We start from the raw sequence: 17338 nt of genomic DNA, 5'->3' as shown, positions 1-17338 counted from the left end.
AGAATCACAACATGTAAGATCTAGGAAAAAAACAAGTTCTCTAGCCCAGTGTTCTCAACCTTTAAAACACATCAAAAGCTTGAGGAACTTTTAACATGAAGGTTCTCAGGCCTAACCACAGAAACACTGACTCAGTTGTTTTGGGGTAGATCCCATAAATCTGCATTAATAAGCAGCCCAGGTGTTTCTGAAACAGATGGGTCATAAATCAAACTTTGAGAAATAACAAGGTACAGCCTCACTTAATAGATGAAGAAATTTAAACTTGGAAAGCTTACTGATTTTCCTTAGGTCATAAAATTAGCTAGCGGTAAAGAAGACATTAAAATACCAGCCTACTAACTATCAAGTGCTGAAACAAGATAATAAATAAGAACATATAAAAGTTCCAAGAACATATAAAAGTTCCAAACAAATTTAAGATAGTATTAGTTGAATGGCTTTGTAAGCATATTGACCTTGATCTTTGTCCAAAAAGCTTCCAGCTTTCACATTCAGGTGGAGTGTAAATCTCTAAGCAGATTTAGTTATCTGTGCTTCTGCTACATGTAAGAGATACTTGCATCACATTTATTTATTTGTATGTCCATCTCCCTCCCCGCCATTAGACTATGAATTCATCAAGGGCAAGGATGAGGTCTTATTAGCTTTATACATCCCGAGTAGCACCAGAATACGGAGAGATAATAATCAATCCCCTTTTGCTTCTGGTGGATTTTAAATATGCCAATCTCTTTTATAATGGCAGACCACTAAATAAGAAATGTGAGAACATTTTTTGTAAAATAGAATAAGACGACAAACTTGAATCAGTAGTCAGAAGACAGAAATACTACTCCTACTCTAAAACTAACTAGATATGTTGCCTTAAGCAAGGTACTTCATCATCTCTAGCTATTTTCTCACCTGCAAAATAAGGCTGAACTGAGTCATTTCTCTTTCTGTAAACCAGGCAATTTTCTAATGCATATATCTCATGCAAAGAAAGAAAATAAGAGCAGGGGGAAAAAGCAAAAGAAAGGCTTTAAAGCCAGAAGACCTAATTTTGAAACTTAGTCTGTGACAAACTAGATGTGTCATTTGGTCAAGTTACTTAATATTATTCCATTAGTAAACTGAAGGTAACATCTATCTCACATATATAAAGTACCTATCTCAGTGCCTGGTACCTAGAAGGTACTCCAAATGTTCCTTCCCCACCTAAATGTAAGTCTAGTCTATCGCTTCACCCTTTGCCAGGATTTTCAACACACTGCTAAATTCACGTATCAGCTTTAATGGCAATGTACACCATGTTAAATCTGCTGCACATTTTAGAACCACAAGATAGATGCTTTATGTCAAAGCTAAAGATAGCATATGATTTGTTTGCTTCTACTGTAATCTTACTGTTTGTGACCTTTTACTGCTGTCACAAACAGAGTAAGCAAGGCAACTCTATACTAGCCCAGACCTGAGGGGAAGAGCAGTGGGATACTTCCTTCATAAGCAGGGGGACAGAAGGCATCACATGATTCCTATCCTACCACAAGGATCTGTTGCTACCTCTATTAATCTCTTCAGAACCATTCCTGGCTCTGTGCTCAACTCTAGAAAATACTATATTCTCTGGTGGGTTAAGAATTCTCTTCCCGGAGGGTATTATGCTAAATGAAATAAGTCAGACGGAGAAAGACAAATACTGCATGGTTTCACTCATATGTGGAATAGTTTTTTAAAGTAGTAAGTGAACAAACAAAACAAAACAAAGACTAACACATAGATACAGAGAACAGATTGGTGGTTACCAGAGGGGAAAGGGGTTGGGGAAGGGCAGAATGGGTAAAGGGAGTCAACTCTATGGTGACAGATGGAAACTATACTTTTGGTGGTGAGCACACTGTAATGTATACAGAAGTCAAATCAGAATGCTATACACATGAAACTTATATAATTTTATAAACCAATGTTACCTCAATTTAAAAAAATAAAAATAAAATTCTCTTCCTGACAAGCTTTTATCAATAGATCACTCTACTCTTGCATTCCTGTGGAACAACATGTAACGCCAAGAACTAACGCCAAAGGCTTTGAAAATTTTTTTGGATTCCTCCTACCACAAGATGATTAGGCTCAACTAGGCACAGGTAAAGGTTCTATTGAATCATTTGGCTTTTCCAGTCCCAGTTCATGGCCCAGTTAGAACTGCTATTTACACAGTTATGTGATAATGTGGATTAGGAAGAGAACAAAACACATATACATTATTATTTCTCTGTATTAAATGTTTAGTGTGTATAAAATCATTAAAATTATGTAACCGTCAGAAATAACAAAATATTTTCAAAACTCAAATATTTTGGGTTAATCAGTTTAAAGTAGATTCAGTTTGATATGGCTAACTATGCAATTCTTCATTTAAACAAGTATCTCTCAAAAAGTAAGTTTGTTTTAAAAAGAAAGATTTATAATCAATTTCTGTACTTCATATTACAGATCTTCTAATTTGCTAAGACATCAATATGAATATGTATAGCAAAAGCACGGCTGAAATAATTTTTTTTAATCACTGCTGCATTTCCTAATATTCTACAAAACCAGTTCCCCTTTTGAACATCAGATGCTCAATCACATTTTCTAAATAGCAAATCTCCTTCTTTTAGTGATGCTAAAGCTAATGTGCATGGTATCAGATGGCAGTGTGTATTAACCAACAAAAAAATACAGTATTAATTCTATGGGCAAAACTGATTTATAGGACATGGTATCTAGAACAGAGTCATAATAGGCATTTAATAAATATTAATTAAAAAATAATCAAACTTTTTTTTTCAATATGTCTAATGTGCCCGTTGACTGGTTTGCTTTTAGATTAACCTGTTTCATTAATGATTTATGGCCTTGTAATTAAAAGTTTGGCCTATACATACTTCAGTTCAGCAACTCAATTTACAGTTCACTGGATCTTCATTTTAAAGAATTAACCAACCTAAAGCATATCCAATAAAATGAATTTATTTCATATCATATCTACATAAAACTGTAATATAATTACTTACCTAAACATGCCTGTACAGATTTAAGATGAAGGTGCCACATGTGGAGAACAGAGCAATTATTGCTGTCCTTTTCAATTACTACTAGAAAGAACTTTTCTGAAAATGGTGGTGGTCGATATCCTATTGTTAAAGGAAAAGAATATTTAAGTTAACGTGTTTCTATAGGGTTAAGAGAAAGACATTTTAAACAAAATCTCTTGATATGTATAGAAGTTGGGAGGAAAGGGAAGAATAGGTGTATAGAAGCAGTTTTATATAACTTTTGTGCTAAAAGTTAGGTGGCTATCAAAGACTAACACGGCTACATCAAAAGTACAAAAGCGAACATGAAGCGATACTTATTGGTCAAAGATGGGACAATTTGGGCATCAAAGAATAAAAATGAATACAATTTATTAAAACACATTGAGTTCATAAGAATACCAAAAGAGAGAGGGCACATAAGAAAAAAAGGAAAGGAAGGACAAGAGGACCAGAAGGAAGAACTGAAAGGAAGAGAGAAAAGAAGAGAAAGACACAGAGAGAGAATGCAAGAGCAAGAGAGGGAGAAAAAGAACAGGAGCAAGTCAGCCTCACTGGATGCCCCCTGAAGTAACTGGGGCACTAACTCCTTAACTGGAAAATTGGCAAGTAAATGGAAAGAATGAAGTAAACATGTATCCTGCTTTCTCTATATGTAAAATAGCATTTTTTAAAAAAATTAATAGTTATGGGTGGAGGGCCAATGATGGTGGTGCAGGAGAGACTTTTTAGAAATTTTATGCATTTTTTATGAAAAGACATTATTTGTGAACATAATGTTCCCTACTGACAACTGCATTTTTCATATATGAAAATGAGATCTACAAAGGACAACAAAAACTTCCTTTAAAAATGAAAACCTATACATTATATGAAATTATGGGTGTGAAACTTTTGAAAATTGTGAACCAGTATAGAATTTAAAGACTCTTTCATTCGATAAAAAAGGAAGGAAGGAAGGGACGGAGGAGAAAAAAGAGAAGAAAAGCCATACTGGCAACTCATTGGCAATGAGCATTGCTAAAACTCAAACCGTGGCCTCTAAATACCATGCTCCACTGGAAGGAACAGTCTGGAGGGATGACTCCATTCTTGCAAAGGCTATCTACCAGATAAGCCTGGCATAGCTTGCTGTGCCTGAAAGAAAGGAAACTATCAAAAATAATGAGGTTGTGTCAAAAGAACTCAGGACCAACTTGAAAGGGTCTTCACTAGCCTACTACAGGACAATGTGAGAATTAGAATGATGACTGCAAACTGACTGAAATATGCTAAGTACATAAAAATTCATGAGTGATAGGAGTATATCTTTGTATGTGTATTATTCTTCAGCAGTTTTTCTAAAATGGGTTCATAATGATTCACAAAATAAAAAGAAAGACAACAACAACAATAAATTCATCCGTAACCACTAGCAGCAACCTGGACACAAACTCCTTTGAAATCATCAATTAAAGGGAAAGAACTAAGCACTTTCCTAAAAATAACTCTATTTCAAAATAGCCAAAAAGCTGCCATTGATAAGGGAAAGCTTTTCCTTACAAATGCTTTCCAGCTAATAAATAAATGAGAACTGATAAAACTAGAAAATCACACTTGTGCAATCCTTAATGAAATAATTGATTGGAAAGCAACAGTATCAATGGAAGAAACCACGAGATAATAGATTGCTGGCAAACTTTACACTGGTGCCACCAGGTGAATTTTCTGAATCTTAGCATCACTAAAAATGAGACATCCTAACATTACATTCTTTCTTATGACCTTCTATGATGAACAAAGCAACACCTAGGAAGTTGAATCTGGGTCAAATCAAGTCTACAGAGGTAATTTGCACTTTACAGGAAAAATTTTAAATGACGTCACAAGTAACTGGTCAGAGAAATTCCTATAAAATAACTTTCTCTAAAACAAGTCTGTGGCATGGTAAGAGTATAAAGGGGGATTACTTTAGCTTAAAAGACTCTTAAAAAATGAAACACAATGTGTGGACTCTATATGGACACGGATCCAAACAAATTAAGAACAAATAACCCTGACATTTTTTTTGAGACAATTAAATGAAGTAAATCTATGGACTAGTTATTACAGAATTCTGAGAAATTTTGTTATTTTATCAATGTGATAACAGCACACATGTAAGAAAGTCATTTTTAGAAATGCATAAAGTACACAGGAGCGAAACAACATGATGGCTGAGTTTGCTTTAAAATATTTCAGGAAAAAAGGAAAAGAAAAGAAAATAGGGTAGGTAAAGCAGGTGACAAAATCTTAAAGTCATCAATCTAAGTTATGGGCATAGGAAGGTTCATTTAACTATGCACTCTACTTTTGTCTGTAACTGGCACTTTTCTTAATTAAAAGAGTAATTAATTTTTAACTAAAACTTAGAAAATACAAAATATAGCAGGGTCAGGGAAGAGGAGAAATACACATTTCAAGTCCCTTAAGAAAACAGCTATAAAATCAAGAGAAACTTTGTACAAAAACTAAAGGAAAACCAAGAAAAGCATCAGGAAATCTTTCAGCCTGATTTCACAGTGACATAAAGAAATATCTGGGATTGACATATATACACTAATATGTATAAAACAGATAACTAATGAGAACCTGCTATATAGCATAAGGAACTCTACTCAGTGCTCTGTGGTGACCTAAATGGGAAGGAAATCCAAAAAAGAGGGGATATATGTATACATATAGCTGATTCACTTCGCTGTACAGCAGAAACTAACACAACATGGTAAAGCAACTATATCCCAACAAAAAGAAAAAAAAAGAAAAAGAAATATCAAGGGAATTCCCTGGCGGTCCAGTGGTTAGGACTTGGTGCTTTCACTGCCATGGGTCCAGGTTCGATCCCTGATTGGGGAACTAAGATCCCACAAGCCAAAATATATAAATATATATATCTCAAAAGAGGGAAATAAAATAATATTTTTAAATGCAGGTCTTCCAATTAAAAACATTATTTAAAAAATACCAACCTTATATAAGCATTGTTTTCTAGTAGGTCATGTATTCCCTGTTAGAAGTAGCATGATAATTGATAGTTAGATTTGCAGGAAAGCGTGTAAAAAAGTTTAACCCAAGTAAAGGTGAAATACTATGGAAAAGCACATTTTAAATCTATACAGTACTGTTATGCTATAGTGACAGTGAAATAAAACTGAACGTGACAACTGAATAACTTAGAAAGAATGAAAGTTCTGATCTATGAAGAAAGATGCATGAAAGGGAAAAAATTATTAGTCTGAGGGGTGAAAAGATGTTTGAGCTAAGCCTCACAGAAGACAGAACTCATTCTGATGTTCCACTAAAGAAAATGAAATTAACTGTACAAATTCAGTAGAAATACCTTCCTTAAATGACTATACATAATTCTGTGATAAAAGCTATACTAAGAAAATTAAATATGTCCTTCTGGATACTTAATCTATAACCAAATGAGATAAAGTATCTGGAAACCCTTTGTAAACTAAAAACTATTAATCACAGAAAATGAATTCTTAAAGTAGGACATGTCTTTCCTACCTTCATACAGAAAGTATTCTACTCAGTATGTTCTATTTTCAAATTTAATTTTCAAATAGAACATGAAAGTTTTATAATTACAAAGTATAACTTCTAAAAAGAATATTTAAAGCTAAATAATAAAGTTTAAATATCATACGGTTTGTTCTTGAAAGGTCTTAGGAGAACTACTTTCTTTCACAAGAAGAAAGAAATACAACCCTTCAGAGAGGAAAACTATGAGATGGTACCTTTAATTCCTGGTATACCATACAACATAAAACCTAAGCGTACCTAAGCTTCCTGGTATACCATACAACATAATATCTCCCTCCTATATTTATCAGTAATCTTTAGTAAACTTATATTAATTGGCTTCCTTAAGATACCAGAAGGATACTTACTACCAACCAAAACAATTTAATTGTAGAGTTGAACAACCGAAGTTAAGTTTTTAAACAATTAAACTAGGTTTCATAAATAACATTTCTTGGCAAAAGGCTATGTCACCAGAGAACCTGTCTTTCAAAATATAATTTTTACCCTCATGTGTTCTTCACCTACAAAAAAGCAATTCTGATAGAACTAGAGTATTTGCCAAAAATCACGAGTGATGACTTTAGATATAAAGATCCACACTCAATGAAAGTTTGAAGGTTTTCTAAGATTAAGGTATTGAACTCAAGACTATTTTTTACAAACTGTGTTGTTTTTTTTTTCTTTTTTTGCGGTATGCGGGCCTCTCACTGTTGTGGCCTCTTCCGTTGCAGAGCACAGGCTCAGCGGCCATGGCTCACGGGCCCAGCCGCTCTGCGGCATGTGGGATCTTCCCGGACCGGGGCACGAACCCGTGTCCCCTGCATCGGCAGGCGGACTCTCAACCACTGCGCCACCAGGGAAGCCCCTCAAGACTATTTTTTAACAGTACCTTGTGATGGTTGAAAAAATATTTCTGTTTCCTTTTTCTCCATATCTTCTTTATGTGGTTTATATCCTCTAATGAAGTCTTCTTGAAACACATGAAGCAACTGTGTATTTGAGCCACACTACAAATATGAAACAAGTAAAGTTTTATCTTTGAAATTCTGTATCTTCCACCCACTACCTCCCCAAGAACCCTAATATAAAACAGAAGGAAAAAACTCTCTAACAATTTCTATTCTTTATAGAATGACTAATTAGAGTGGAAAAAGCAAGAGAAAAAAATCATTAGATAAATTACTTTCAAAGATGCTATAGTCAACAACAGAACTGTGAAACTCTAGTAAAAACAAATCAACAGGTCTGCATCTCAAAAAAAAAAAAAAAACAGTTAAGTAACCTAGGCCACTCTGAGTTCAAAAATATCAGGTCTCATGACTGGCTGGAGAAGGCCATGCAGACCATATTAAGCACACTACCATAGGCTCTTTTTCTAATTCTACTTGAAAACCAAAAAAAAACCCAGAAAGGTCCTCAAAGTATTTCCAATAAGTCTGTCTAGTGGGAATTATGAAGGATCCTATAACAGCCAGTAGGAATGACACATCTCTGAAGAAATGTATTTACATTTAAGTAACTAAGATTTCTAAAAGAATAGATGAAACATCACAGTCAGCTGATGCTACAAAATCATGTTTGGGACCACACAGAGAAGAAGAGTAAAGATAATCACAAATAGCTACTTAGAATCACAAAAGTGAACTGAAATTCAAGGAAAGGCTAAATCCAAACAAAAGCTTATTACGGAAGTAGGTCAAGACAATTTGATGGCTGCCCCACAGATTTCAAGGAAGGCATAACCTTCAAGGATAACCTTGGCACTGAATGTATGGGCTATAATCTTAGAGAATAAAGCAAATCAGCCTCCTTTCATAGTACTGATAGAAGGAAATAAAATGACTATGACATTAGGTTGACCCACAAAATTTTTATGGAAGTTATAAGGTACTTTTATGTCTCTCCATAAAGAAACATAAAAAAATCCCTTCACATTCATAGCATAAAAGGTCACCTTCCCCAGGGAAGAAGAATAAATGAAAGAAAAGGGAAGGGTGACGCTTTCATGGATACAGAAATCATACAGCACACGGGAAACACAGAATGATTTACAAGCCTAAGCCATTTATCAGTGCTTGCAGTTTACCAGCCCTGTGATAAAGATAGCCACAAATGGAAAGGGAAAAATCTTCAAAAAGTATGAAGTAAAAAGCAAAATGCTAGGTGAAAGAGGTCTGTAATAATATCCCATGGTACAGAGTAGAGAAGGGGCTACACTGGGGAAATGAATTTAACTCGCAGTTCATTAAAAATTAAGACATTTATGGGTTGAAGCTAATACACTCTTCTCCCATATCCCTATAGAGTGAAAAAAAGGAAATCACAAGTTAAGGGTTTCCTAGGAGGCGTTAGTAATTTGAGTCTGGCAGCCACATTTCTGTTGCCATGAGCTGATGTGGTCATTTCTCTACATTGGTGGAAATTATGACATTTTCCCTAACAGAATGTGCAAGGCATCATGGAAAAATAATGACATAACACTGTGTTTATTTTTAAATATGGTTGGCTCTTTCTTCATTTCCTTGTTTGAAAATAGTTGGTAACTTCCTCATCAAAGTAACCTTTTTTCATATTTGGAATGAATATATTACTTCTATCCCCTTCAGTCCATAAACATGATCCTGAAGAAACAAATATGAGGGCTATGATGGGATTTACAAACTCCCTGTAGAGGGAAGGGTTCTCCTTCTTTTCTAGGTAGGGGCTAGGAAAGAACACTGCCTACACGAAAGACCTGTACTTAGAAAGTAAATGCATACTTTGATCCTACTTCTATCTTCATTTTAATGGATCTCATAAAAATATCTAATACTCAGCCTAACACAGCAAACACTCTTAAAGCTGATGTCACCATCTACTGAGTTGAAATGAGTAACAATAGAAAAAGAAAAACCACAAACCATGCCTCTATGCAGCTGTACTGTATTTTCCTTCATGGCTTCCCTGACTGAATCAAATGACCTTTAAACAGGAAATAAGGCTACAGATACAATTCAACTGGAGAAAAAGAATTCATAAATCATTGGAGATTTTCACTAAGGAAATCAAGAGAAGTTGGCTATATTTAGTATCAAACAAGAGAACTATTCTGCAATGAAATATAGTTGACTCTTGAACGGCACAGGTCCCCTTACGTGGGAAATTTTTTCAATAGTAATTATTACAGTACTACTCAATCTGCAGTTAACTGTATATGCAGATGCAGAACTGAGGATCCAGAAAGCTGACCGTAAGTTATATGTGGATTTTCTATAGTGAGAAGGGTCAGTGCTCCTAACCCCCAAGTTGTTCAAGGTTCAACTGTGTATCTTATGCATATTAAGCACTCTGGGATAAAGTATGTTAGTAACACCAATTCACAAGCATGGTTTTACTTGGTTGGTTATTGCATTGAGCTCAATAATGCACCCAGGTCGAGCAGTAGACTGTTGGCTCACAATATTAAACACTTCTCCAATAAGTTTCTGTAAAAAAAAAAAAAAAAAAAAGTTAATGATCAACAACATATGAATCTACTGTCAATATGACACAGCATCTCGGACATTAAAGGCCCTTCTAAACATTCACTGACTAACAAATGGCAATTCATACATTCAAAGAAATATTTCAACTTTCTTTACTCATTCTCATTTTAAAAATTAACTAAGGAAAAAACTCTATAGTGTTTACATAAACAGTATATAACTTCAAGGCATCTAGTTCTTTGAACATGTCTTCATTTAGCAACCTTAATGCTCCATGAGAGATCTGGCTGAGGATCTAGCCCTATGCCTATGTGTATGGTTTGCAGATCTGCAACGCCATTTAAAAGTACAACCCTGCCAGATCGAAGATAAGGGCGAAGGTTGAGAAGTGGGACTCTGTGTCTTGGGATGGGGATGTGTAAACTAAGAGGAAGCCTAACTTTGAATCCCAAAACCCCAAAACCTTTCTGCTGAAAAAAGCAGTTTTCCCTCTCCCTCCTTCCAAGCAGCCTTCTCTAGCATAAAAACTGAGATGCCGGGTTTCCCTTGTGGCGCAGTGGTTGAGAGTCTGCCTGCCGATGCAGGGGACACGGGTTCATGCCCCGGTCCGGGAAGATCCCACATGCCGCGGAGCGGCTGGGTCCGTGAGCCATGGCCGCTGAGCCTGAGCATCCGGAGCCTGTGCTCCGCAACGGGAGAGGCCACAACAGTGAGAGGCCCGCGTACCGCCAAAAAAAAAAAAAAAAAAACTGAGATGCCCATTCTCCTCAGCACCACCTCCACTATTTACTACCTTCAGGCCACTAAGAGGAATAAGATCCCAGCTTAGCCTAGGAGTCTAAGTACAAGGTTGGCTATGGGAGAGCAGCATATACACCAGAGCTGTAGGATCTTTCCAATTTGTATCAGCAGAATTCCAGAGTGCATGAATGGGAAGAGATTATAGGGTTATTAGACAAAGGAGGACAAAATATGTGCTTGGGTAGGGCTGAATTTATTGTTATGGGTATATTCACCCAAGATTCAGGATTTAAAATGTTGGCTGAGACACCCGGAAGTGGTGCCAACGGTCTGCTGGGTTTGTCCACTTGAAATCTGGACTCAACTGTGGCCTACAGTTGGTGAGATTAAAACACCGGAATTTCTCTAACACATCATGAATCTTAGCTACTTAAAGTGTGGTCACCAGACCAGCAGCAACAGCTTTTCATAAACGCAGACTCTCAGACCCCAAAGCTAACACATCTGCATTTTAACAAGCTCTCCAGATGATTCATGTGCCACCCCAACAGACTCCCCGTCGTCTCCATGCGTCCAGTACCCATCAACTACTCCCCATCCTGCAGATTAACCACTTTACCTCCCTGTCCAAAAATCTCTAGTGCCCCTAAATCCACAGAGTAAAATTCAAAATTCAAGATGTTTCTCATGGAATTCAAAAAAAAAAAGTTACTCTCTACTCAGATCTACTAAAAATCTCATTTGAGGAAGAGCACAGCATGTGTCAACTTCTTGCTATACTTTAACTCAATATTAGTAGAGGAAGTAACTAGGAAAACTGCTGCTCTGACTTAAAAGGAAAAAAATGAGAATAATGGAAACCTGACAGAAAGTCATCATGTTATCTTAAGAGTTTAAGGTCAACAATAAGGGTAAGGCTCTGTAGTCTGTATTTTAAAAAGGCAAAAATCTCTGAATTAGGCAAGAATCTCAAAAATTTCAGCATGAGGCTCTGAAAGTCAAAGTGGCTCAAGGAGTCTGGAGGCTCAAGAGACTTTGAAGGTTTCTGACTATGCAACTGCAGATATAACTTATGAGGAAAACAACTTGGTCAGTTTAGTGAGTTGAATAGTATCCCCTCAAAAACTCAGGTCCACCCAGAATCTCAGAATGTAATCTTATTTGGAAATGGGATGTTTGCAAATACAATCTGTTTAAGGTAAGGTCACATGGGATCAGGGACATAAATCAAATGTCTGGTGTCCATATAAGGAGAGGAGAGGACACTCAGAGAAAATAAATCTGCGTGAAAACAGAGACAGAGACTACAGCGCTACAGCTTCAAGTCTAGGAGCACCAAGTATTGCCAAGAGCCACCAGAAGCTAGAAGAGGCAAGAAAGCTTCTTCCCCTAGAGCCTTCAGGAAGAACATGGACCTGCTAACACCTTGATTTCAGACTAAATGTACTGCAAATATAAATATATTTGCATACTAAATATATGCAAACAGCAGAACTGCAGAACATGTGAAACAAAAACTCATAGAACTGAAAGGAGAAATGGACAAATTCACAATTACAGTTCGAGACTTCAACACCCTTCTCACAACAGCTGATAGAGAGCTACGCAAAAAATTAGCAAAGGGGCTTCCCTGGTGGTGCAGTGGTTAGGAATCCACCTGCCAATGCAGGGGACACGGGTTCAAGCCCAGGTCTGGGAAGATCCCACATGCCGTGCAGCAACTAAGCCCACGTGCCACAACTACTGAAGCATGCACACCTAGAGCCCATGCTCCACAACAAGAGAAGCCACTGCAATGAGAAGCCCATGCACCACAACGAGCCCCTGCTCGCTGCAACTAGAGAAAGCCTGCATGCAGCAACGAAGACCCAACACAGCCAAAAGTAAAATAAATTTAAAAAAAAACTTAGCAAAGAACTAGAAGAACTCAACAATACCATCAATCAAAACAGAATCAGACATTGACAGAACACCCAATCCAACAATAGCAGAATATATACTTTTCAAGTGCCATGAAATGTATACTAAGATACACCATGTTCTGGGCCATAAAACAAACCTCAATACATGTAAAAGGAATAAAATCATAAGAGTGTGTTCTCCTACCACAATGGGATCAAACTAGAAGTCAGTAACAGGATAACAGGAAAATCTCTAAACACTTGAAACTAAATAGCGTACTTCTAAATAATCCATGGAATAGGAATTCTCAAGGAAAATCATAGTGAACTGAATGAAAATAAAAATCCTACTTATAATGCTTCTCAGGACTGAGACAAAAACTTATAGCACTAAATGCATACATTACAAAATAAGAACGGGGAGACCCTCAAGATGGCGGAGGACTAAGACGTGGAGATCGTCTTCCTCCCCACAAATACATCAGAAATACATCTACATGTGTAACTGCTCCTACAAAACACCTACTGAATGCTGGCAGAAGACCTCAGACTTCCCAAAAGGCAAGAAACTCCACACGTATGTGAGTAGGGCAAAAGAAAAAAGAAAAAACGAGACAAAAGAATACGGTTGGAACCTGCACCTCTGGGAGGGAGCAGTGAAGGAGGAAAAGTTTCCACACACTAGGAAGCCCCTTCACTGGTAGAGATGGGGTGGGCGGGGGAGATGTTTCGGAGCCACGGAGGAGAGCTCAGCAACAAGGGTACAGAGGGCAAAGTGGACAGATTCCCGCAGAGAGGATCAGTGCTGACCAGCACTCACCAGCCTGAGAGGCTTGTCTGCTCACCCACCAGGGCAGGTAGGGGATGGGAGCTGAGGCTCAGATTTCGGAGGTCAGATCCCAGGGAGAGGACTGGGGTTGGCTGCGTGAACACAGCCTGAAGGGGGCTAGTGCGCCACGGCTAGCCGGGAGGGAGTCTGGGGAAAAGTCTGGAACTGCCTAAGAGGCAAGGGACCACTGTTTCGGTGTGCACGAGGAGAGGGGATTCAGAGCACCGCCTAGATGAGGTCCAGAGACAGGCGCAAGCCGTGCCTATCAGTGCGGACACCAGAGACGGGCATGAAACGCTAAGGCTGCTTCTGCAGCCACTAAGAAGCCTGTGTGCAAGCACAGGTCACTATCCACACCTCCCCTCCCAGAAGCCTGTGCAGCCCGCCACTGCCAGGGTCCCATGATCCAGAGGCAACTTCCCCGGGAGAACACATGGTGCACCTCAGGCTGTTGCAACGTCACACCAGCCTGTGCCACTGCAGGCTCGCCCCGCATTCCATACCCTCCCTGCCCCTGGTATGAGTGAGCCAGAGCCCCCTAATCAGCTGCTACTTTAACCCCATCCTGTCTGAGCGGAAGAATAGATGCCCTCAGGTGACCTACATGCATAGGCGGGGCCAAATCCAAAGCTGAACCCCAGGAGCTATGCAACCAAAGAAGAGAAAGGGAAATCTCTCCCAGCAGCCTCAGGAGCAGCAGATGAAATCTCCACAATCAACTTGATGTACCCTGCATCTGTGGAATACCGAAGTAGACAACAAATCATCCCAAAATTGAGGTGGTGGACGTTGGGAGCAACTGTAGACTTGGGGTTTGCTTTCTGCATCTAATTTTTTTCTGGTTTTATCTTTACATTAGTTTAGTATTTAGAGTTTATTATTATTGGTAGACTTGTTTATTGATTTGGTTGCTCTCTTCCTTTTTTTTTAATACATATATTTTTTTTTCCTTTTTCCCTTTTTGGAGTGTGCATGTGTATATTTCTTTGTGTGATTTCTGCCTGTATACCTTTGTTTTTACCATTTATCCTAGGGTTCTGTCTGTCCGTTTTCTTTGTTGTGTTCTTTTTGTTTGTTTGTCTTATTAGTATAGTTTTTAGCGCTTGCTATCATTGGTGGATTTGTATTTTGGTTTGGTTGCTCTCTTCTTTCTTTTCTTTATTACTTTTTAATGTTTTTTATTTTTAATAATTTAAAAAAATTTTATTTTAATAACTTTATTTTATTTTTTCTTTCTTTCCTTTTTTCTCCCTTTTCTTTCAGCCGTGTGGCTGGCAGGGTCTTGGTGCTCCGGCCAGAGGTCAGACCTGAGCCTGTGAAGTGGGAAAGCTGAGTTCAGGACATTGGTCCACCATAGACCTCCAAGCTCCATGTAATATCAGATAGCAAAACCTCTCCCAGGGATCTCCATCTCAACGCTAAAACCCAGCTCCACTCAATGACCAGCAAGCTACAGTGCTGGACACCCTATGCCAAACAACTAGGAAGACGGAAGACAACACCACCCATTAGCAGAGAGGCTGTCTAAAATCATAATAAGGTCACAGACACACCAAAATACACCACCAGATGCGGTCCTGCCCACCAGAAAGACAAGATCCAGCCTCATCCACCAGAACACAGACACCAGTCCCCACCACCAGGAAGCCTACACAACCCACTGAACCAACCCTAGCCACTGGGGACAGACACCAAAAACAACGGGAACTACGAACCTGCAGCCTGAGAAAAGGAGACCCCAAACACAGTAAGTTAAGCAAAACGAGAAGACAGAGAAACACACAACAGATGAAGGAGCAAGGTAAACACCCACCAGACCAAACAAATGAAGAGGAAATAGGCAGTCTACCTGAAAAAGAATTCAGAGTAATGATAGTAAAGATGATCCCAAATCTTGGAAACAGAATGGAGAAAATACAAGAAACGTTTAACAAGGAACTAGAAGAACCAAAGAGCAAACAAACAATGATGAACAACACAATAAATGAAATTAAATATTCTCTAGAAGGAATCAATAGCAGAATAACTGAGGCAGAAGAACGGATAAGTTACCTAGAAGATAAAATAATGGAAATAACTACCGCAGAGCAGAATAAAGAAAAATGAATGAAAAGAATGGAGGACGGTCTCAGAGACCTCTGGGACAACATTAAACGCACCAACATTCAAATTATAGGAGTCCCAGAAGAAGAAGAGAAAAAGAAAGGGACTGAGAAAATATTTGAAGAGATTATAGTTGAAAACTTCACTAATATGGGAAAGGAAATAGTTAATCAAGTCCAGGAAGCACAGAGAGTCCCATACAGGATAAATCCAAGAAGAAACACGCCAAGACACATATTAATCAAAATATCAAATATTAAATACAAAGAAAAAATATTATAAGTAGCAAGGGAAAAACAACAAATAACATACAAGGGAATCCCCATAAGGTTAACAGCTGATCTTTCAGCAGAAACTCTGCAAGCCAGAAGGGAGTGGCAGGACATATTTAAAGTGATGAAAGGGAAAAAGCTACAACCAAGATTACTCTACCCAGCAAGGATCTCATTCAGATTCAACAGAGAAATTAAAACCTTTACAGACAAGCAAAAGCTAAGAGAATTCAGCACCACCAAACCAGCTTTACAACAAATACCAAAGGAACTTCTCTAGGCAAGCAACACAAGAGAAGGAAAAGACCTACAATAACAAACCCAATTAAGAAAATGGGAATAGGAACATACATATCGATAATTACCTTAAATGTAAATGGATTAAATGCTCCCACCAAAAGACACAGACTGGCTGAATGGATACAAAAAAGACCCATATATATGCTGTTTACAAGAGACCCACTTCACACCTAGGGACACATACAGACTGAAAATGAGGGGATGGAAAAAGATATTCCATGCAAGTGGAAATCAAAAGAAAGCTGGAGCAGCAATTCTCATATCAGACAAAATATAGACTTTAAAATAAAGATTATTACAAGAGACATAGAAGGACACTACATAATGATCAAGGGATAGATCCAAGAAGAAGATATAACAATCTTAAGTATTTATGCATCCAACACAGGAGCACTTCAATACATAAGGCAAATGCTATCAGCCATAAAAGGGGAAACCAACAGTAACACAATCGTAGTAGGGGACTTTAACACCCTACTTTCATCAATGGACAGATCATCCAAAAAGAAAATAAATAAGGAAACACAAGCTTTAAATGACACATCAAACACATTAATTAAACAATTAATTTGTAAATATCAAATTAATTTATATTTACAGGACATTCCATCCAAAAACAACAGAATACACTTTCTTCTCAAGTGCTCATGGAACATTCTCCACGATAGATCATATCCTGGGTCACAAACCAAGCCTCAGTAAATTTAAGAAAACTGAAATCATATCAAGTATCTTTTCTGACCACAGTGTTATGAGACTAGATATCAATTACAGGAGAAAAGTCTGTAAAAAATACAAACACATGGAGACTAAACAATACACTAGTTAATAACCAAGAGACCAGTGAGGAAATCAAAAAATTCCTAGAAACAAATGACAATGAAAACTCGAAGACCCAAAACCTATGGGATGTGGCAAAAGCCGTTCTAAGAGGGCAGTTTATAGCAATACAATCCTAGCTCAAGAAACAAGAAACATCTAAGAAAACAACCTAATCTTACACCTAAAACAATTAGAGAGAGAACAAAAAAAAAACCCAAACTTAGCAGAAGGAAATAAAGATCAGATCAGAAATAAATGAAAAAGAAATGAAGGAAATGACAGCCAAGATCAATTA

General features: G+C 37.7%; 1 protein-coding gene across 4 annotated transcripts in view; it reads right to left on the bottom strand.

Annotated features, from left to right (window-relative positions):
* Positions 1–17338, bottom strand: part of DMXL2 (Dmx like 2) — a 160929-nt gene that overhangs the window by 66415 nt on the left and 77176 nt on the right. For all 4 annotated transcript variants that reach the window (XM_049705959.1, XM_049705960.1, XM_049705962.1 and 1 more), the window contains exons 14-16: positions 9986–10075; positions 7501–7618; positions 3039–3158 (exon numbers count right to left, since the gene is read on the bottom strand). In XM_049705959.1, the coding sequence (XP_049561916.1) occupies positions 3039–3158; positions 7501–7618; positions 9986–10075 (328 nt within the window). The remainder of the gene's footprint in view (positions 1–3038; positions 3159–7500; positions 7619–9985; positions 10076–17338) is intronic.

The sequence above is a fragment of the Orcinus orca genome, chromosome 2 (assembly GCF_937001465.1).
Source record: "Orcinus orca chromosome 2, mOrcOrc1.1, whole genome shotgun sequence".
In the NCBI taxonomy this organism is placed as follows: domain Eukaryota; kingdom Metazoa; phylum Chordata; class Mammalia; order Artiodactyla; family Delphinidae; genus Orcinus; species Orcinus orca.
Note: the sequence above shows the minus strand (reverse complement) of the source record. Positions and strands in the feature narration are given on the sequence as shown.